Source organism: Diabrotica undecimpunctata, chromosome 4 (genome assembly GCF_040954645.1).
Source record: "Diabrotica undecimpunctata isolate CICGRU chromosome 4, icDiaUnde3, whole genome shotgun sequence".
Classification (NCBI taxonomy): Eukaryota; Metazoa; Arthropoda; class Insecta; order Coleoptera; family Chrysomelidae; genus Diabrotica; species Diabrotica undecimpunctata.
In genome coordinates, this window is record NC_092806.1 from 109,423,699 (window position 1) to 109,448,110 (window position 24,412).

Below are 24,412 nucleotides of genomic sequence, written 5' to 3' on the forward strand. Positions count from 1 at the left end.
CTGCCCATCGTAATCTCTGCAGTTTAGTATGTTGTGCTAGAGGTGGTTCGCTATATTGCTCTCATTGTTAATTCCACTGTTCAGTATTTCGGCAACAAAATAAACAAAAAACGTCTTCCCTGCCACTTTCACTAAAACAAAGTCCCCTTTTTTAATCTCGCCCTTTTCAGATGTCATATATTTTTTGGTCATTTATTAATTCATTTTCTCTAGTTACCAAGTCCTCAAATGTACCTCCATCACTTGAACTTAATTGACTATCATACTTAGCAACTCTCTTTGGTACATTTTGTATATCTTCTGTCGCTATTTGCTTTGTAACTGCCTGCACTTTCTCAAATGATACCTTCTCTTGAGTCTTTCCCTTTTTGAGCGCAGCTATTTCATCTTTCTCTGGAGTGTCGGTAAGTATTCGTGACTTTCCTCTTGCTCTTCCTAACTTCTTTTTGCGAACAGGTGCCTTTGGATAGGGTCGCAACATTTCAGGTGTAATAGAACTTCCTGAAGTTCCTTCTTGACGAATATTTGAGGTAGAAGGAGTAGACTCTTCCATTTCATTAACTGTAGTTTTCGTTTGTTCCCCGTCCTGTTCAACATTGACTTGCTCGCGACTGTCAGTAAGCTGGTTTAAAGGACGATCAGTTACATACGAAGACAGAAACTCATTATCTTCAAAAATATTTTCATTGACGGGATAGAGACCGCTCGCCTCAAATTCCTTCTGGATATTAGATGTAGTAAATGCTTTTGGAAATGTCTTAGCTGCAAGTTTAGCTATATCGTAAATCGTAATAGGTTATCCAGAGTGCATAATCATCCACTCGCTACAGGCGGTATTATAGTAGGTTTTCATCGGTCCAAAAACTGTTCGATCGAGCAGTTGCATTTTATGGCTGGCTGGGAGGTAAAACTAGGTGAACTTACCGCTAATTACCATGATTTGCACTACTTTACGAAACAACGAACAAAACGAATTCAATATGAGTGCATTGATTTTCACTGTCGAGTTGCGTCTTTCCCTCTTAACGACTTACGCTCTTGTGCTTTGCGGGATGCATTCCACGAGCTCGAGCGATACTATAGGGATCGCAGGAATACAGGGTGGACAAATGTATTGATTAGTTCACACAACCATATTTGAATTTAAACAGATAATCTATGTGATATTTCCATGTCATTTTTTATCCATACAAATGCCTAGGTATTTTACAGATGCACGTACGGTATACTTTGTTGTATCCAATGTTATTTCGGTTTGAATGTTCTTTCTTTTTCTCGTGAAAATGCAGACTTCTGTTTTTTTTTCCTGAAAATTTTTAGACCATTTCCATTACACCATTTATTGAGGTTCTTATAGGCTATATTTAATTGTTTACACCCTTCTTCAATGTATTGGCATGGTGAATATATACAAATATTATCGGCAAATTTTAGTATAGAAATGGTCTCACTACATTTAATTTTACATTCCAGATCTGCTGTATATATTAAGAATAGTACAGAGCTTAGTATATTTCCTTGTGGTAATCCAATATTGCTCGTTTAGGGCCCAATGATTCATCATTTATATTTATTGGCACTGTTCTATCGGAATATAGTAATCTGAAAGCTTAAGAAATTCCCATTTTTTCACAGAAAATGTCTAAGATTACTTTATCATATGCTGATTCCATATCTACAAAAATTGCTGGAAGTGATTTGTTGTTAGTAAAATCAATATTTTAGGTTACCTATATTTTCAGTGGTTGAACATCCTCTTCTGAAGTCAAAGAAATAAAAGAAAGAAAAAATGTTTAATAAAAATTAACACATTTATTTTCAAGTATTCGATAAAAAATAAATATTAGTGCATTGATTATTTTATTCTTACAAAATAATATGCATATATAGGTAAAAACTGAAAATTCCGAGACTTACTACAACTACTGTTTAAGTAAAAATATATATTTTAAGTTATACTACATTGAATTTTACACTAGAGTGTCTGGTAAATATCTTTATTAGTAATAAATGAAACAAAAGAATGCTTTTGCAATCCAGCTCTGACTTTAACGTTACTGGTATGATAAAGTTCAAATTTTAGTTAGTCAAAAAGTAGGTAGGTAGAATACATTGTTTTTAAATATTGACGTTGAACATATTTTTACATTGGGCTTTGGAGAATATTGAGAAAGATTCTTGTAAACGGGAAACGTTTGAATAAGTTTAATATGCAAAATTTATAAAAACGAATAGCAGAACTGCAGCAAATACCGATTATTTAGAAATTTCGTCGCGTAAATTTAAAAGAGTTTAATTTTAGCAGTATTGGTAAAGCATAGCAATCAAATAGAAACGGGCATAAGTAAACCCGAATAGCAAAATAACACTTAGACACTTAGCAGTAACAATAAATGCCTAGGTTGTCATTGGACTTCTCCTTGGAAGCTAGGCATATATTAGAAGGTTTATCGGTCGGAGGCATCCTGTGACTGGATGCAAAAATACGCAACGTCGCACACTTCACTGTAAATGATGTTTACTATACATGTTTATTATAAAACACTGACTTCGGTAGGTCAATAGGTAGCTCATTATATGGAAATGGAAATAATAATTAATGAAAGAAGATTTCTGTGAAGACAATTTGAAAAAAGAAAGTTTTAGGAATGAAATGAGAACAATCACCATATTTCTATGAACTGATATTGGATCGGATCACTAACCTTTTGTAGAGGACATTAGACTAGGCTTTTAAAATAGCAGTGGCAAAAACAGAGAAAAATAATTCCTTGTCTGAAGGGGTGTCTGAAAAAAAAACAAGTTTCCTAGCTGAAAAACATTCGATAGTTTACCGTAAGGCAATTTTTTCTACGACTGTACACCGTGAAGCCAGCGGTAATCTCGGAGAATTCTGATGTGGCGCAAAAAGAAAAAGAACTGATTACAGTTTTTTTTACCGATATGTTTAGTTATTGTTAAATCTTGACATATAAGGTACCACACCTTTTCACCCAAGAATAATCTGCTAGGTGTTACCTATTCCTGTCCTTTTCTATAAAACTCAATTCTGTACATTGAAATTGGGAGATTTCACCAATTTAATATAACGGCCAGAAAATTAAACATAATAATTGCACTAAAAAACATGCATGGTTATAACAGCAAATCTACCAAGATGTAAACTGGAGCTAAAAGGACAGATAATAGAACAATAAAACACTGAAAACATTTGTTTCAACACAAAATTTATTTTAAATTATTATCACTACAGCTGTTTAGGCCGAAGTGCATTGAGAAAGGCATAATAAGTTTACAGAAACTTATCCTTCGTAGAAAAGCAACGTTAGAGGAAGTTTATAATTATACTAAGGAGTTATCATAAAACATTAAGGAGATAAGCCCATGAATTTATTAAAAGCATTTGATATAATCGGACAATATGTGGAACACGTAATTTTCCTTGGCGAAACTAATAAATACATTACGAAATACTAAAGTTATTTATTGAAGAATAATCATCCAATATCGTAGTGGGGCTGTTTAAATTAGTCTACCTAAGTGGCCAAATTCCCACATCTAAACACCATCAGTCTAATAAGGTATGGAACCAGCTTAACATTATTCAGAAGGTTGTAGGTAAAGTCCAAATAACGTTATGCGTATAGCGGACACTAAAACACATTTAAGATACAAAATAATAATACGCAAAGTCCTAACATATGGGTCAGGGATCTGGACTCTAACAAAAAGTAATGAAAAGATATTAGGATGTTTCGAAAGAAAAGTAAAGTATCTGTAGAAAACGATACAATTTCGAACTTTATGGAATGTACCAGGAAGCAGATATCGTAAAATATATGTATTAAGATGGGATGTCTGATGAGGGTAGCGCATGTAATGTGGATGGAAAAAAATGACCCAGCTAGAAAAACGCTCCTTGATAGACCCATTGGTCATATAAGAAGAGGAAGACCCAGAACAAGGTTCCTTGATAACATCGACGAAGACATCAGAAGTATAAGAATACGTGCTGGCGGAGGAAGCCGATGGGTAGGAACCACTGAAGAAAAATTCTTGAGGAGGCTAGGAGCCTCATACAGGGTTGTAAAGGTAGTATGAAGATGATGACTTGTAAAGAATTCGGAATGAAAATCATTGTTAAAATCCAAAACTATGACTGTACAAAGAAAACTTTACGTTCCGTAATCTATGGCAATAAACAACAACACAAAAGAACAAGTTTATGAATATGGGTACCTATTTAAGATGCTGGATTAAGTGTAAATTAAATATACATGTGCACTATTAAAATTTACAATTGTTAGGCAAAGTAAGTCTCGTTATTTGTTCTCTAAACTTATTCTCGTGAGTATTTTTTTCAAAAAAGAAGAGAAAATATGCATATGATACTGAATAATAAAACGAAATTTATCAGTACAAACTTTATAAATACAGCCAGAATTAATAGATAAGAAAAACAAAAATTTTGTAAAAAGATTATGTGACTAATCTAATTAAGACATGTAAGGATATAGAAATCGCAAATAGTTATCTATATTGTAAACTATAGTAATATATGTAACACTAACTAATTGTAGTATCATAATACACAACAATTATATATGTAACACATTGTGTTCCTTTTTTAAATTTTTTTGCAGTCTTTTATATATAGAAGACATGAAAATACAGGAAAAAACTTGCACTTGTTTTCAATTTTGTTTCCGATTTTGATAAACACAAGTTAAAATTCTGTTTTAGCAAAGGTTTGTGTAACACTTCAAAATTATGTCCAAACGTAGTCGACTGAGAAAATAACATCTGAAATTTACCTGGAAAACAAAGAAATTGAAACGTTAGATTTTGATCGCGATGATTCTCCAAGTAACCCCCACTATATCCTGGAAAACACGGACGACTCAATTGATTTATTCGATAATTTTACTGGTTATACTGGTCTACAAAAAGATATACCGGAAGAAATGGCCCAGCTTGATGTATTTTGTCTTCAGGTTGATGATTAAATTATTGATGTTATTGTTCTCGAAACCAATAGATTTGCCACGCAAACCATAGATTCCAAAGAGTTTAGACTCCTGCGACGGTCTTGAGACGATGTTGTAATCTTCATACTAAAAACACGAGGTTCTGGCGGAAGTCATCATCCATCCCTAACTTCTTGTACGACAAGAATTGACCAGGAACAAACAAAAACCGCAATGAAACTCAATAAGCATCAAAAAGGTCGAAGCGAGGAAAATGTTTAAATGTCTGATGAAATATTGCCGAGAGAAACCTTTGTAGGCTCAGAACCAATGTGTGGCATCACCAAAGATGCTGCAAGAAACGAGGTTCAGAAGTAGATAAGGAGTCATCAAAGGAAATGAGGAGCCACACAGGGGCAAATAAAGACTAAAAAAATAATCAAGAATATTGATAAAAAACTCTCGCACAATTTCATGAACCTCAATAAACGAGAAATTAAAACGGTCACCGAAATGAAGACTGAACATTGCCCTTTAAGAAAAAAACTATGCAAAATAGGTAAGGTGAATGAATTATGGTACAGAAAATGCCAAGTGTAAAAAGAAACTGCCATACACATCCTTTGCCATTGGAGTTTAATGGAAAAAAAATAAGGTATGGTACAAAGGTCATATGACCAAGCGCCAGAGATTAAGTGTCTCGCCTAAGCTAAGAAGAAGAAATAAGGCCACAACTCAAAAAAGGCAGCTGATAAAGCCTATGAGAGATACGAACATATATTTAGGTATACACAAAACATCTTTTTTTATATACACAAAAATTTATCGGATTATTATTTTCCATGGACTTAGTTCATGCACCAACAAAAAGGCAATTCAAGAAAGGGAAGGCATGGGAAAAATTCAACTGTTGATATTCTACAAAGATTTCAATCGCTTCTTTATTGAAATTAAGATATATTTATATACGGAGCTTTAATATTATAAAGGGATTGCCTAACATTTAAGCAATTACAATTACTAAAGACTGAAATCAACAAAAGGATGGGACAAGGTAAGCAATTATACCTAATTCGTTTTACAAATTCCCATCTGTCAACAAAAGCACGTGAAAGCCAAAACAGGGTCGTACTGAGGTATATTATATGATTTTTAAAAATATTTACTTTTGAAACTATTAGTGTAAGAATTTCTTGAAATTTAATCACTGTGAGTAAAATTTAATGTTCCATTGAAGGAAAATGTGCTAAAATAAAATATTCATTAATTGAGAGATACATAACAAAGTAAACATTTTGAATAAAAAAGCAACAACAATTTGAATTTAAATAGGGTGGCAAGTTTGGATCTGTAACATGAGAATCCATATGGCTTAAGGCAATAAATTATATTTAATAGCCTCTTGACGAATGAGAGGGCGAATATTAAAACGTACTTATGTTTACAGATGGGAATTTGTTAAATGAATACACTTTAACAAAACTAAACTGCGCGCTGTGGAACTAGTCCAGTCGCCAGAGAGTTTACTCCTAAAAATCATACGAACAAGCTGAATTTCGCAGAGAATATTAATTTTGGGACCCCAAAAAAAGATGCAAAAAAGTTTACCACTTTTACTCCCGGGCTTACCCCTAAACCCCCCCGATAGGGGGGGTAAAAACGTGAAAAAATCGATTTACCAAAAATCTGTACACCGTAGAAAAAAATGTTGCTGAGATAATTTTAATCAAAAATGTTTTTTAGCATTTTTAGTGTAGAATGAACGGTTCTGTTAGAAACAACGCTTGTAGCGACCGTCGATTTTGCATGTCAGTTACGCGCGCGAAATCAATGTTCAATAAAATTTGTATCAGCTGGACGGTAAAAATTCGATATCTTTTGATCCAAATGTCCTATCGACAAAAATCAAGATGCGTTTTAAATGGAAAGAATGCAGTTTTTGTATTTTGCCGAGAATAAACTCAGTTTTTATAAAGGTGTTAAATAAATTAAGAGAATGAACTTGGACCCTTGGCTGGAGGTGCTTATATACATTATAATATTCCTGAAATAAATGACCTGAGGAGATGGTTTGACCACTCATCCGCAGAAACCTGTTGTACAGCAGATTCCAAATCTACAATTTCCATTTGGATCGCAAACCTTCGAAAGCAGAATGCACAATAAGAAGAAGTACTATATTAACTTTTGTTTTATTATTATGTCAAAATAAGTAAGAAATAAATATGATACAAGCGAAAGTGCATGATGTGTTTATCTATTAACTGCAACCGTTTATCTTTCAATCTGTCCAGCAGAGGCCACGGTTAAGATTCCCCATTTAAAACACACTATATTGTCGCAACGTCGCACACTACATTGCATATGAATGGCATCGTCTAGAATAGAAATACCTGTCTTATTATGATGAACCGTGACCTTTGCAGAAATATCACTGTCTTTCATATACGACATACATGACACGCAATGTTAATGATGGTTAGAATAAAAGCTGCAAATCTATTGAGCAACAAAAACTGGATTAAGAATATCTGTTTTCATAAGTTTAAACCAGCAATTATTTTATAAAATAATCTTTACAGATCAAAACTTGTTGCTTTCATAACAAGTCCTTTAAGTTAAAAATATATCAGCCTTATTAAATTCTTCACTAAATCTTTTTCATAATTTATCTTTTTATTCTGAAATAAACACTCACATAGTCCACACAAAATAAAAAAAAAATGTAGCCCATCTTGACTTACGGCTGTGGCTAAATATTTCACAGAAACATAATTTAGCGTTTGGTAAGTGCCACTTCAACCGTTTTGTAAACAAAATAGTACGCGTTTTATGGTGGAATAATTATATAGAAAAATTATTATAAATACCTTTCAGAATTGTATCTTACAACTCAGTGTTAAGATTTTCTAACAATTGGTTAATTGAGTTAACTTAAAACGAAAATTTGGAGTCAATAGATGAGAAAAAGAGCTCGATGACTCATGTTCATATTTTGTGTGAACTTGATAATTGAGTAATCCAATAATGTGTGATAATATATAGTACAAAAAATAAATTAAACATACATTATAAAAAATTAAAAAACATAACAAACATTATTTTAAAACTATTTTACAAATACACAAAGAATATTTTTCAAAAAATTTATGTCTGCACTTCAGTTTGTACAAATTTATCTTCTTTTTTCAAGTTTCCGCATTTGTGAGCAATGTCCAACATTTCTCTTAGGCCCTGAAATATACAACAACTTAGTAAACAGTAAGTGAAAAATACTGCATCGTCGTAATGCAATAACGTTAACATTCGAATGAATGCCTATGTTTAAAAAGGGGCAGAAATAGAGCATGTTTTATATCGGCAACAGCGCTACGCTATGTCAAGTCAGTTCACACTGTATACGGACCAATCCTATAATTGGGTTCTGCGTTGTTTTAACTTCTTCTTCTTCTTTCAGTGCCTATTCGTTCCGAATATTGGCAATCATTCTGGCTATAATTATTTTATTGACTGATCTTTAAATAGATTCGTTGTTGTTGTGGAAAACCATTTCCTCAGGTTCTTCAACCATGATATTCTCCTTCTCCCAATTCCTCGCTTTCCGAATACTTTACCCTGTAGGATTACCTTCAGTAATCTGTATTTAGTGCTGTTTCTCATTATATGTCCGAGATATTCCAACTTTCTCTTTTTAATGGTATACATCACCTCTCTTTCTTTGCTCACTCTTCGTAATACGGTCTCGTTGGTTATCTTGTCTGTCCATGATATCCTTAGAATTCGCCTGTATAGCCACATCTCGAAGGCTTCAAGTTTTTTCTCCATTGCTTCAGTTAGTGTCCAGGATTCAACTCCGTAATACAATATTGAGAAGATATAACATCGTAGGAGCCTTACTTTTATCTCCAGATTAAGATTGTGGCTTTTAAAGAATTTGGCCATGTTATTGAATGCACTCCTAGCCTTCTCTATTCTACATTTTATTTCCTGTGAGTGATCCCATTGTTCATTTACTGTTGTTCCAAGATAGTTATACTGTTTTACTCGGTCCACTGGTGTATTATTGATAAGTAGTTGAGCGTCTCTAACTTTATTTTTGCTGATGATCATAAATTTAGTTTTTGTTATATTTACTTGAAGTCCAAATCTTTCACTTACTTCATTTACTTTGTTTATCAGTTGCTGTAAACTGTTCAAACTGTCTGCAAAAATAACGGTGTCGTCTGCATAACGGATGTTGTTTAGGCGTTCTCCATTTAGAAGTATTCCATGTTCGCATTTTTCCAAGGCTTCACTAAATATTTCCTCTGAATATAGATTAAATAATATAGGTGAAAGTATACAACCTTGTCTAACGCCTCGTAGAATCTGGATCATTTCCGTTGGTTCACCTCCAAAATTCGTTCTTATTGTGGCTGATTGGTTCCAGTATAAATTTTGTATTATACGCCGATCTTTATCATCCATTTGGGCTTTTGTTAGAATATCCATCATTTTTTGGTGTTGAACTGTATCAAATGCTTTTTGGTAGTCCACAAAGCAGGTGTAAATATCGCAAGTCATATCTCTGCATCTTTGAAATAATACTTGTAGACTAAACAGTGCATCTCTTGTACCTACGCCCTTCATGAATCCAAACTGTGTGTCTTGTATTCTCTCTTCGCATAGCTTGTATATTCTACGATGTATAATTTTAAGAAAAAGTTTTAATGTATGGCTCATTAGACTTATTAGCCTATATTCTCCGCACTTTTTTGCTCCCTGTTTCTTTGGTAAGGTAATAAATTCTGAAAGTAGCCAATCTTTTGGGATATTGCCTGTGTCATAGATATTATTGAAGATTTTGCATAGTACTCTTAAAGATTCATCATCAAGAAGTTTAAGAAATTCAGATTGTACTCCGTCTGGTCCTGGAGCTCTACCTTCTTTTAGTGATATTATGGCTGCTCTTATTTCTGCCACTAGTATAGGTGGTCCTGTTTCCGTAGGTATTGGGGGCTGGTTCTCTCTCTCATCAAAAAATAAATTTCTTATGTAATTTTTCCAGGTATCATTGATACTCTCTTTGTCTACGATTATCTCTCCATTGTCATTAACAAGTTTACTTATTCTTCTGTTTTTACATTTACCTGTAATTTCTCTTACCTTCTTATGCACGTTGAAGTCGTCGTATATACTTTGGAGAATTTCGATTTCTTGGCATTTTTTCTGAAGTTCTTTCTGTTTGGCTTCTCTGATCTTTCTCTGTATCTCTCGCTGTAATGTTTTATACATGGAGTTATCGTTCTTGTTTTTCCTTCTTTCTTCCATTAGCTGCAGAATCTCTGTCGTCATCCATGTCTTATTCTTACCTTCTACGTTCTTTATAAAATTGTCTTTAATGTCGTCTATTGTTTTCTTAAGGGATTCTATCTTATCTTCTGTGCTTTCCGTTGTATTATCAATTTCTTTAAATTTTCTATTTAATGTTTTGCTGACTATTTCTTTTACTTCGCTACATTTCAGTTTTCTCATGTCATGTTCTTTTTTTTTTTAACTAGGCGGATATATTTCGAGGATATGTGGAAGATTGATATTATGAACACCAATGTCGTGTTCCCAAGGATTATTTAACGACTTATCAACAGAGGGTTTAATAGTATCCTTTTCATATATTGATTTCCAGTGCGTGCATAAATATACTGTTATATAATGGCGTAACGAAGGCGTCCGGATTCCCGGTGCCTTGTTGTGTCTTTGCGTCCGTATTGCTTGTTTGATCTGTTCAAAAACAGTCAAAAACAACAGAGTCCCAGGAGCCGATGACATTGAGATTGAAAGTATTAAAACGTGGAGAAAAATTAATTTATGCACTAAAAGTCCTATTTAATACATGCTTAAAAACCGGAAGAATTCCAACGTCATGAAACAATGTTACCAAGGTAATCATGATCGTAAAAAGAGCGAACAGACATATATTAAAAGTTAGCACCCGTTTAGTCTTGCCTCATACGTGTTCAAATTGTTCATAAAGATCTTCACAATACGATTAGCTTGTACAGTAAATGTATATCAACCTAAAGGGCAAGTAGGTTTCAGATCCAATTAGTATAGTAATATTACAAAGTACAACTTACTAGTTAGTTAAAAAAACAGTGGAATGAAACAAACCACGGGTCTAAATATTTGTTGAACTATGAAAAAGCTATGTCTGTAGAGTTAGCATATCCATTTTATACAGCCGAATTAAAAGCAACTCTATAATTTATTGCTAGTTTATTACGGAAAGAAAAAAATTATTGATGTAGCCGTTTCCGAGAACAATGGGTATGCTAACTTTAAGGTAAAGCTAGCATAGCCATAGCTATATCTCGGTAAGGACAAGGGGGACAGAGCCCATCTTGGTGGCATACTTTATTGCTAATTAATTGCTGTTGATTGGAATATTGATTGCTAATTTATTGCTGAACTTTTATGCCAAGAAACAATTTATTGATGCAACGGTTTCCAACAAACAATGATTATGCTAACATTACGGTAAAGCTAGCATAGCCATTGCTATATCTCGGCAAGGAAAAGGCTGATAACAAAACACCAGAATACACCACAAAGATAAAAATCGAAAGCTTACAAGATGCCTCCATAAGATACCTATTCCAAACAAAAAATAACCGAAAAAAGCAGGAACAAATATATCGCAGAAAGTAATGGAGTCGAAGAAAGCTGGGTAAGAATTAGGTCTAATCAAGGAATCTTGGTAAAAGAAATAGAAATAAAAATAAATCGTTCGCAAGGCGAATAATTCCATGGTTTTATAAAGAAGTGAAGGAAAAAATAAAGAAAAGAAAAAAGCTTACCTGAAATACATGTCAACCAAAACACAATAGGCATACCATAAGTACAAGATAATAAGAAACGAAAAACATGCACTTGTAAGAAAAATAAAAAATGATCACTGGGAACGCTTTTCGAAAGAAATGGAACATAATTTATACGGTCTGTTAAGGAAATATGGCACTTTATAAGAGGTCAAAGAACGGAGGTAAAGGAACTAATAGAACCAAAACACATAGAATAGGATATATGGATTGACTACCTAAAAAAGCTCTATGCAGAGGGGGAACAAATGACGTCAGAACCGGAAACACTAGAAATTACCAGAAATGAAGAACTTAATATAAATATGCAGGGAGTTTGTAAAATACTTAAAAAGCTAAAGAACAGAAAAGCAGCAGGTAAAGACGGGATACCAAACAAATTACTGAAATATTGTGGAGCAGCAAGGACAGAACAATTAACAATATTAATTAATAAAATAATACAACACAATAAAATACCAGAAGAATGATTAAACTCTGCATATATTGGTATGGGGCAAATTGAGTAGCTCTATAACCGATGCGGTCAGTTTTAAGCCCGGATAAAAGAGGAGGGGCAAATGAGTAACACCTCTAAAAAAACCAGGCTTTAGATGACCCGGCTGATAGCACTCTGTGAAGGTCCCTGTCTGAGGTACAGGTGAAAACCGGTCAACGGTCTCAAGAGCAGAGGATGGCTGGAATTAGCAACCTAACGAACGAAAATCGCAAGATGAAAAAGCCAAATACGGAAACACTACCCCCGGTGGAAATCCACACCATCAGATACGGGAGGGGGCCAATGTTGCGAAGAGTTCAGAAGACCCAGTCTTATCAAAGCTCAACCAAAAATCAAAACGAAGAAAAGATAGGACACTCATATATGCAACGTGGAATATACAAGGATGGAACAAAAGGGCGACGAAAGTGATCAAGGAGTTTAGAGAAAGTAACATCGACATACTAGTAACAACAGAAACCAAAAAGAAAGGAAATGGAACGGAAACAATAGAAGACCGTATCCACTGCTGGTGCGGAGTTAATAAGGAATGTAGAGCAAAGGCAGGAGTGGGAATGCTAATCAAAAATAAGTGGAAGCACAGTGTTAGAACATGGGAGCCAATCAACGAGAGGATAATTAAAGTGCATATAGACACGTACGGTAAAGAGGCAGTGATAGTCGGAGTATATAAACCAACAGACGATTCCTCGAGAGTAGAAAAAGAAAATTTCACGGAACAACTTCAACACCAAATAGAGCTCATCAAGAAGAACGTGGAGATAATTATAACAGAAGACCTTAACAGTAGAACTGTAAGGAAAGAGAACGATAAAGTAGTGGGGAGATTTGGAGAGGATGAACAAAACGATAACGGAGAACGTCTGATTGAATTATGCGAACTAAACAACCTAAAAATCACCAACGGATTCTTCAGACATAAAAATATTCATAAATATACATGGACGCAAGAAACACGAAAGCTGAAATCGATAATAGACTACGTAATAGTTAAACAAAATACCACAATAAAGATAAAATATGTGAGAGTCAGAAGAGGAGCAGAATGTGGAACTGACCATAAACTACTGAAAGCAAAAATGGGCATTAATTGGAAACATAACAAGACCCCCTCGACAGAAGAACCGTTGAACGCTATAAGAGAAAAACAATACAATATAGAACTACTCCAAGAACTATCAATAAGAGAATTATACAAACAACTTCTACACCAAAAATTAATAGAATTTAGATACGGCAACATCGAAGAAATATACGAGCATATAAAGGCGAGTATAAAACAAGCAGCATTCGAAGTCCTTGAAGAGAAAGAACATATAACAAATAAACAGCACTATTATGAAATAAATAAACCAACAAAAACAATAATTGAAGAAAAAAGCAACTATACAGAAAATGGCTGACTACAAACAAAGATGAAGTTTATAAAGAATATAGAGAAAAAGATAGAGAAGTGAAAAAACAACAAAAGAATGAAGAATGGGAAATAGCCTGCTTAAATATTGAAACATACATAGGAGGTACAAGAACTTCGCAGTCATGGAAAGTACTGAGAGGATTGAAACAAAACTCAAAAGAAAAAATTAAATTGGGAAATATACAGGACAAAGAATGGAAGGACTATTATAAGGAACTGTTAACAGAACAAAGACCACAATTCATTGGAAAAGAAAACAGGCGAAGATGAAGCAGGTCCTCACAACAAGAAATACAAGTAACAGATAGGGAAATGAGAATGGCCATAAAAGCAATCAAAAATAAGAAAGCACCGGGACCTGGAGGCATCTCACCTGGGATTATAAAGTATGGCTTAACAAAAATTACATCGGATGATAAAATGGATATTTCAGAAAGCCATAAATGGAGAACAGCTCCCAAAGGAATGGACGGATGCATATATGACATCTATATTTAAGAAAGGAGATAGAAAACGATGCGAAAACTACAGAGGAATAAGCGTAATATCATCAATAGGAAGATTATATGGAAAGATACTGCGAGAAACGATAGAACAAGCGATAAAAGGCAAAATCAGGGAGGATCAGACAGGCTTCATGGCAGAAAGATCATGCATAGAGCACATATACACACTGGAACAACTGTTGGAAAAGAAAAAAGCAAAAAATATAGATATACATTTGGCATTTGTGGACCCGAGAAAGGCGTATGACTCTGTACCAAGGTCAGAACTATGGGAGGCAATGTACAAATTAGAAATACAGACAGACATAGAAGCTACAAAAGCTATGTATAAAGAAAATGAAGTGTCTATTAAAATGGGAACAAGAATCATAGGAGACTTCACCACAACAAAAGGGTTCCTGCAGGGTTGTTCCACATCTCCAACCCTATTCAAAATATACTTAAAGAAAACCTTGACTACATGGAAAAGAAAATGCAGAGGCATGGGAGTACCAGTACGAAATAAAGACTCATTGGGCCCTAAGCTCTTTAATTTAATCATGAATGAAATCATCAAAAGCGTTAACAAAGGAAGAGGACACAAAGAATGGGAAACAGAGAAGTAAAAATACTCTGTTACGCAGATGATGCAATATCGATAGCCCAATTGAATATGACAATCTCATCTCAGAAAACCAAAACAATAGTAATCAGCTAATAACCAATCAGATTTAAAATAGAAATTGATGGCATCAGTATTGAACAAGTAATGGAAACAAAATACCTTGGAATTACACTGTCCAGCTATGGAGACCTGGACAAAGAAGTGAGAGATGAAGCACAAAAAGCAAATAGACTGGCATGATGACTTAATAACACTATATGGCGAAACAGACACATTAACACTGAGATGAAGTCAAGAGTTTACAAAGCCAGTGTAGGACCAATAATGACATATATATCAGAAACAAGACCCGACACAACCACAACACAAAGGCCACTGGAAGTTGCAGATATGAGAGTTCTGAGAAGAATTACAGGAAAAACGCTGAGAGATCGAAAGAGAAGTGAAGACATTGGAAGAAAATGTATCACAATGTTTAAACGAATGGACACTAAATAGGAAAAAAATTGAATAACCACATAAGCAGAATGGGAGAGACCCGTGTCGTCAAAATAGCAAGAGATAAATCACTAATTGGCAGAAGAAGTATCGAACGACCGCGCAAAAGATGGAGTGGCAACCTTCCATAGAGGTATTAATCTGCCAATGAACAAGCAGAATTACTTATAAAAAGTAAGAAGAAAAAATGATGAGGAAAAATAATTAACTACTAAAATATTAAAATTACATCTAAGCCATGTATGAAAGATCGAAGAATTTAGGACAGCAGTATAAAGTAAAAAGATGAAAATCACAATGATAGTAGTGATCATTAAAAAAAAAAGACTATAAGAAGGGGAATGATCTTACCTGATTTTCTACTTGTAACATAGAAACTACTTCTTGTACCCTAGAATCCCTATCCTCATCTATCAAGGCAGCTTTGTCCATCACAGCAGCCATTTCTTGAATTTTTTCTGCTTGATTTTTAATAATCTCACTATATTTTTGCTCCTGCATTGCCTTAAAATTTATTTTGGATTTGTAGATTTCTTCATTGGTATGTTCCCTATATTTAGACATCACATGCTGTAGCGTGGTATGGTAATCCTCCAAAGCAGCCCTAAGTTCTCTATTTTCTTGTTGAATCTCCTTTAAATGCCTATTTTCTTTTTGAATATTTGCTATTAATTGGGAATGGGGACGTTGGTTGGCTACTTCATTTAACTGTTCTACTTCTTCTTGAAACTAAAACAATATATTTAAAAATCATACAAAAAGCATTGATGTTTAAGATCAAATTAAAAAAAAATACTCCTGTAGAATCATTGAGAAAATGCTAGTTGGAGTACACATTAAAAATTAAATATTTGGGTTGAAACTTGGTCAACCGGTTAGACACAGGACGTGCCACATATGGCCGAGTATTATCACCATGCATCAGGTGAACGTGAAAGTTTTCAGCAACATTATTGTAGCACTGGTGTATGTGTAGATTCCATGGCCATGTCTTCAAACTCCCTGAAATTTCCCAATAGCAGTTGTAACATGTCTTTGTCCTGGATGTTGCTCAGCTGAAGTATCTCAAAAACACCGCCATAATTGACTTTGGGAGACTCCCATGTGCTCAGTTATGCCAGTTTACAGCATGCAAGAAGGCCTATAGCTCCATTAATTTAATCCGAATTTAAATGATGTTGTTCTATAGTAAATCGAAGTATTTATAATGAACCTACTAAACATGAACGGTATAACGTGAATAAAATTAAAACTGTATAAACAAAACTGTATAAAAAAAAAACTGTATAAAAAAACGGGTGTGGCAGTCCAGTGGGACTGCCGGTGGAAGTTACACTTCTATACACGCATTCGCCGTTACAAATTTATTTGGGAGTCAATCTGCACAATCATTACATATGTAATTCTATAGGGAAGACATAGCAGAAAGAGAAACAGAAATAATAACAACTTACTAACAATGAAGGATTGAATCAATATTTTGATGAAAATGTATATTTTTATTTTCATATATGTATGAAAGGAGTTGAATGCAAAATTTTTTTACACATACTCTGCAGTAAAAGTCATTGTTTATTTTGTTATTAATATAATAATACAATACAAATTAAACTGCAATATTCATAAGTATTTGAAAATGACAATAATATACATAAAAAAATACACTACAATACAGTGCAACATAATTCCATATATAATAATACAATACAAATTAAAATGCAATATCCATAAGTATTTAAAAATGACAATAATGTAATAATATTAATAAAAAAGTCCTCCCCGACTGGGAATCGAACCCCGGTCTCCCGCGTGACGGGCGGGGATACTGACTACTACACTACCGAGGACATAACACAAATGTATTTCAAAATTGACAGTTCTGGATCATACAGTGATTTATTGAGATTATTATTTTGAAATACAAAAGAATAATATAATTAGGAACATTTAATAAATAATACAAAACATATCACATAAATAATAATATTAATAAATATTTTATTATATGTATAAAATTATATGTATATCTATCTTTATATATTATATATAATATTAAATTATATATACAAAAGGAACATTTTTATATTCGAGAGAGGAAGAGAGAGAAAATATATCTTCTGTCTCTCTCTCTTACTCATTATCTTACATATGTAATGGTTTCACAGATTTACTCCCATACAAATTTCCAACGTGGAGCGCGCGCATAGAAGTATAACTTCAAAAACTGTATAAAAATATACAGAATGAGAATGTGTAACAATAAAATATAATTCACAAATTCATCCACAAAAATTCAATTTTGTTAATTTTATGATTTTATAAAAGAGACCCTGATAAGCTTAACTTTCACTACTGACTCTGTATCTAATATATTCAAAATTACAAAAGTAATTACAGTACACAAGCGAGAAAACTGAATAATTACAGACCAATCTCACTATTGAGGGCTACTCTGGCTACCCTGACTAAAAATATCATTTTACAGGGTAGCAGCAGAACTTCAGCCACAAGAAACCTAATAAGCAAAACTATATATCTTGAAACATCTTGGTATAAGATGTCTTTCTTTAGATTGGTTCCAGGATTATATCATGAGTAGAATGCAATCCGCCTAAACCTAATACTGTATCAGTATATCACTTTAGAGACTATGGGGAGTTTTGATTCTTGCCCTACTCTCTTTTTAGTATGTTTAGTATGTTAACTTAGTCAGCTTACTACATTAATTACAGAGTCAATGACAATTCTATTTTAACTAAACCTGTGTTACATTTTTTAAAGAATGGAGGCCAATAATTTTTCCTTACAAAATGCATTAAAGTAGCTCGTATCTGCCTTGATTTCTCATTATATGTCTCAAGTACTGCAGCTTACGGCTCTTCACGATGTTGACCAAATCCGCAGTTGTGTTTATCCTCCGAAGTACTTCTTCATTGGTGACTTTGTCTGTCCATGGTATCTTCAGGATCCTTCTGTATAACCATAGCTCAAAAGCTTGAAGTTTTGATAGAATTTCCGCCTTCAATGTCCACGTTTCTACTCCGTACAGAAGCACTGAGTACACATAATATTTAAGGAGCCTTATTTTTGTTTCTAGGGTGAGGTCATGGCTCTTGAACACAGAACTCATAGTCAAGAATGCACTTTTTGCCTTTCCGATGCGACATTTAATCTCTTGGGTATTGTAAGACACATTCAATTCTCATTTGGTTCACATACAGATTTGCTCCAGTTATGTTTTCCTTGCTGATGATCATTAGCTTGGTTTTGATGTTGTTTATATCCAGTCCATATTTTCTACTTATTTCCGTTATTTTGTTCATTAAGTATGCAGCCCTTCTATGGTATTGAAAAACACTATTGTATCATATGCACGATACAATATGATCACTAACACTAATCACAAATAAATGAAAGAGCATAGTAATACCAAAAAGTGAAAATACTACGTAAAAATCGGAAAGGTACATCTGGATGTCATAAATGCAAAGTTAAAAGCAGAAGAGACAAAAAGTTAGTATCTCAATAATAATGACAGGCAGATCGTGAGATAAGAGAGAAGATATATATTCGTCTCTACCACTAAAAATCATCTAGTATATACTGGCGAAAAATAGAAGAGATAGAGAGAAAAAAGACCAGTTCCTTTCATATTATATAATGTATCAGATTTATGGGTGGAATAAATCTCGAGATCAGCTGATGTCGTACTATCCAGTGAAACGAAGGACATTACGATGGTATAAAAAACTTATTCAGCTCTATTTATACAATAATAATAATGCTGTTAAAAAAATTTCTGGTAAGAAACTCACACTCCAGCAATTCAGAATTGCACGTTTGGAAAAACCATTGCCACTGACAACCCCTTCAATTACAACCAACAAAGGGATTATTGGGCATATACCTGTGCAGATTGGGCTGGGAAATGAACATGGCAGGTCTGTCAGCAACAATGTCATGTATGCTCAATAACAAGATTCAAAGATACTTTATACAATAGTGCAGAATGTGCAGAGAGACCTGGACTATATAATAAATATTTCATTGAGTATCACAAATAAAACTTTGCATTAATTAATATTTAAATGGGAATAAGCCACAATTAAAGGTTAAAATACATTTATTGACGTTTCAATTTCCACTTCGGAAATCGTTCTCTTTTTCCGAATTGGAAATTGAAACGTCAATAAATGTATTTTAACCTTTAATTGTGGCTTATTCCCATTTAAATATTAATTAATTTAAAATGCCACAAGAAAATAGCTTGAGAACAATAAAACTTTGCACATTTCTTTTTGTTTAATATGTTTTATTTTGTATGTTATGAATAAATTTTGATTTTCTTAAAGATTGCATTATTTTACTACATATTTTACTACATTTACTACTCTGTCCTCTACATTTTTTTTTAATTCTAAAAATATACTGAGGATGCACATGTGCGCTTTGGAAAAAATTATAATAAAAAACGTTATTTTAGATTACTATGATATTTTTAGCGTAGACGTATATATTAACATAAACTGAGCAGTCTGTAGAGTTAAGCGACGACACCCTCTTTTTTTTTCGTTGTTCATTGTGTTTCTGTCTTACATCAAGTAAGTATTGCACGGTCTCTTTTTGGTGGGGAGATAGAAAGAGTGAGAAGTTTCAATGCGCTAGAGAGAAACAGATCGAAGAAACACGAGAGATCTTGTCAACAGTAGGCGCGTCCGGTATGCTCGGTCTATGTTAATAGTAAATATATAAGTCTATGATTTGTAGTGTATTACCTTGAAACCTCTTCACTGTAAAATTTATGTGCTCGATAGATGGAAGCTACTCAAGTCAAATACCTAGAGAAAGTGTTAGGTACGGGGAATTATCGTAAATTCAAGTAAATGATTCATTTGTGAGTAAAATTGCTTGCTACAGCAAGTTGGATTTTATCCGCCTTCTACTCTGTCACGATACCGCGTTCCCTGTGATTTCATCACTTTTTTATGTTTATCTCAGTGTTGCTTCAGTTTACAAAAAATCGGCACATATATTATCGAGTTAACTTTTAAAGCGCGGCAAAAAAACCTGACATACTGTAAATGTAGACTGATAGAACTGATCTGGAAGCAAATAAAGTTGCTGGAAGACTGGAATGTAGGTATAATTGTACATATCCACAAGAAAGGAGATCAAACAATGTGACAACTATAGAGGAATAATCCTCCCAAACATAACTTACAAATTTTGGCATATAAACTACCAATCAAATATTCCTTCTAAGGCAAGCTCTGGAAAAAACATATGAGTATGGCATTGATACTCATCATCTGTTTGTTGATTTTAGATATGCCTATGATAGTGTTGAAAGAAACGCACTGTACAAGGCCATGATAGAATTCAGCATACCAGTACACTTAGTAAAATTGGTGAAAGTGACATTATTGCAAGAAGAAAGGTGGACGTGGTCGAATCATTCAAGGCGCTTGAAGCAGCACCAAAAACAATGGGGCCAGAGGTTAGTGAAGAATGTTTAAGATGTTTTGAACATAATCTTATCATAATCTTCGTGAAGTAAATTATGAAACATATCAAGCAGACCTGGAATATTGTTTCAGTAAGATTAAAGGGATGATAAGCCATATATTGAACATAGACATGGCTGCAGAACAATTTCAAGAGATTGTCATGTCAGTGTTTGAAGATAACTGTCCGGAGATAGTGAGGAATTTCAAGGGAAAATTAGTTAATTTCCATTTCTATTATTTCAAGTTATAAAATTTTATTTCCATTATTAATATTGAAAATTTCATGTTTTTAACTTTTAAAATTAAAAATTCTACAATTTAATATACTAAAAATAAAGATTTTATTGTGAAAAAAAAACAAAAAAAAGACAGTTTGCAAATCAATGGCATCGAAATTTTATTAAGTGTGGATGCAAAAGTTACTTAAATAGCTCTGCTCATATTCCTTTCCCACTTCCATTTGAAATGTCCTTCTATATGTGTCTATATTCTTTGATGATAGGTTTTTCAAAATATAGTGTTTTGTTGGCCACTTCAAAAACATGTTCAAAACTTCATTCTATCCTTTACAAAATATAGTTATAAATGAAAATGTGAAAAGACACTGATTTTGTATAACATTTTTTGTTTTAGTGAATTGTGAAAGTGGATATAAATATTGTATTTCCTGATTTATACAGGAGCAAGCTCTGAAATCTCAGAGTTTGACAATATAGTGGGAAATACTGGAAATATAGTTCTAACAATGACTGAACCATATTGGAACAGAGGCCATCATTTGTATACTGATAATTGGTATACAAGCTCACTTTTGTATCAAGTACTATTCAATAAAAAAAACTAATTGTTGTGGTACAGTCAAAGTTAATAGGAAATGTATGTCATCATTTGAAAAAAAACAGAAAAAGGAACTGTACAAGAAGTCACAGAAAAAAACTATGGCAAAAATATAAATTCCAGTATGCATAATAAAATATAATGAAAACCTGGGTGGCATGGACAGAACAGATATTCTTTTGAGCACTGTTTCGTGTGTAAGAAAAACCCGTAAATGGTACAAAAAAAAGTTTTTTTTACCTTATAGACTATGCCATTCTCAATTCCTATAAAGTTTATAAAGTAACAGGAAAGGATCTTCCTCTTCTAGACTTCCAGAAGCAGCTGGTAAAGGAGCTGATTGAGAAGCATACAAAAATCATACCAAGGATTTCCAGTAGCAGCCAGGCAGGGCTTCAACATTCCCCGCTAAGGCACTATGGCACATGTGTAGCTGATCCACTTTCAGGAAATTAATCAGCTCTCGAGTTGCATTATTTTTCCTGATTACCTAGCACCCATACTAGTGTGACATTATTATGCTCAGCCAGTCTATCTCGGCTTTCTATCACTAGCTTAACATATCTTCTGATAAGACAGACAGACAGCAGACAGCAGCTGTATACAGCAGTTGCAGTTGCCACCTGACAGCAGTTGCTGTCTTATTGATTCCGAAATCAGCAGTATCTACTTCAGTTACATGTCCTACACAACCATTGTACTTAACTAGACTTGAAGAAAGCTCTTATGAAACACTGATCAAAAGATTTTTTTCACTTTCTGAGCGATCTTCCAACCATTTTCTTTGAGATGTGAATTTTTATAATTTGAATTTTTGTAGTCGAATAAACAGGGATATTTGGGCACTAGATCAATAAAATAATCACTTTCTTCATTTTTCAATACTTCCATGTTGTCCAACTTCATGACAGCACTAATGGCAGTACTATGTTCAAGTGGCAACTGTAACTGCAGTCTCTATCTGCCATCTGCAGTCATTGTCAAAATTGTACCTTTAGAGGCTACCTTAGAACACTTAAGAGGTCCCTAATATATGTGATGTTAAACAATTCTCAAGAGAACTTATTTACGAAAACAGTTAATTGGCCCTATTAAATCATATTTTATTACTTATTTTTTTAATTTCTGGTTTATTTTTGCATTAGCCCATTAATTTTTATTTCAGACATTCTACGAAAACTATACTTAAATGCAAACTTCTATTTTGTCTTAAGTAATTGGGATTATTATGCAAACATCTAAATTTATGCTTCCAATTAAACAATTAATTTTTTTTAATTAAATTCCATATTACCTTCTCTCTCACCATCTGTCCCATTCTCTATTTTTTTAGGGAGGGATTTTATATAAACTCAAAAATGGTTTTACCAGACAGCAGTAACATGTCTGAATCAGTAGTTTCCTTAAAGATTAAATACAGACAATACAACAATTAAAACAAGCCACTGTTACATTAAGTACAAGAATATATTGCAGAAAGTATAAAAAAGCATACAAGCAATATTAACAAAGGATCAGCTATTTATGGATATAACCTTTGAAAATTTATATATAAACCCTCTTTCAAATTTTTCACCTTATCAATGATAATTTGGTATATTAGAGATTATGTTGGTGATATCAATATATATAACAAGCAAATATTACTTACATAGTGTTAATATTCTTCCAAAACAATAAGGATTACACAAAGTTCCTTTTGTTATCAAAAATTAACTTCTTTACAACATGCATGTCAAAAAGTGTTAAAAGTAGTGGATGTATACAATTTAGATAGGAATTTTTTATTTGGCTCTAATAACAAGAGAGATGATAACAACTTTATTGACCACTTTACTCTAGAAACGGCTTACATACCTGTTTCATGGCATCAATTTTTTTATTAATTGCATGGGTTTCGTTTAATAGTGCATCAGCTACTTCATCTCTATCCTTTAAACGACTGGCAAGTCGTTTTGCATCAGTAATGATTTGTTGAATTGTTAGAGACATATTTATTGGATAACTGTAATTTCTCAATGTATATTAAACCAGCTGTGCTCACTTGCAAATTGTGTCTGAATGTTTTTAATTATTTGGTTGAACATAGGACATAACAACGTAAATTCGATAGTTGCAACTTATTTAGCATTTCGTTTTAGTTCACTCTTAGTTGCAGTTGCAGACATAATTGACAAGTTTCCAAATAAATTAAAACGTCAAAGTCAATTAGAAATGACAGGTTACAATTACAAACTTACAAATCTTACGTTTTGCTGTCTATGTTCTTTCTATCTATGATTATTAAAAAAGAAGATTGGCAGGTTGATTTGATGGTCTTTGGTCTCTAAGAAAACTAGGCACCAACTCAACTCAGAGTATTTTAGAAAATCGAATTTTATAGTGATTTTGCTTTTTGGGTCTAAATTATTATTTGGATACATAAAAACAAATGTAATTAAATGGAAGTACCAAAACAAGAATTTAGGGAGAAAACGGTGAACTAGAAATAGAATTGGATGACTTTAAAATGTGAAATTCGGGAGTGTATTCGTGTACCTATTCATTGTACTAGAGGATAGACATTAGTATTGCGTCTCTATTCTTTGGTATTATTTCTAATGATAATGATAGTTAATGAGTTTGTTTGACATTTTATCAATTTACCGAGTTTTTACTTCAGTCACAAGGTTTGTTCCAACACAACAAAAAACCGTCACGTAACGGTTACGCTCCTGCGC

At 33.3% G+C, this 24,412-nt stretch overlaps 1 protein-coding gene across 1 annotated transcript; it reads right to left on the bottom strand.

Moving 5' to 3' along the window:
- Positions 1-1,788: 1,788 nt before the first annotated feature.
- LOC140439846 (FGFR1 oncogene partner 2 homolog) lies at positions 1,789-23,901 on the bottom strand. Its single transcript, XM_072530001.1, has 3 exons — positions 23,550-23,901; positions 15,700-16,077; positions 1,789-8,201 (listed from the first exon to the last, which is right to left on the bottom strand). The coding sequence occupies exons 1-3, from the start codon at positions 23,682-23,684 to the stop codon at positions 8,115-8,117; spliced, it is 600 nt and encodes a 199-aa protein (XP_072386102.1). The 5' UTR covers positions 23,685-23,901; the 3' UTR covers positions 1,789-8,114.
- Between the last annotated feature and the right edge of the window lie 511 nt (positions 23,902-24,412).

Excerpts from the sequence above, each read along its gene's own strand:
- LOC140439846 (XM_072530001.1), bottom strand. The coding sequence starts at position 23,684 with ATGTCTCTAACAATTCAACAAATCATTACTGATGCAAAACGACTTGCC. Across the intron at positions 16,078-23,549 it reads AAATTGATGCCATGAAACAG|TTTCAAGAAGAAGTAGAACA; the intron begins GTATGTAAGCCG and ends ATATTGTTTTAG. Across the intron at positions 8,202-15,699 it reads TGTTACAAGTAGAAAATCAG|GGCCTAAGAGAAATGTTGGA; the intron begins GTAAGATCATTC and ends TGTATATTTCAG.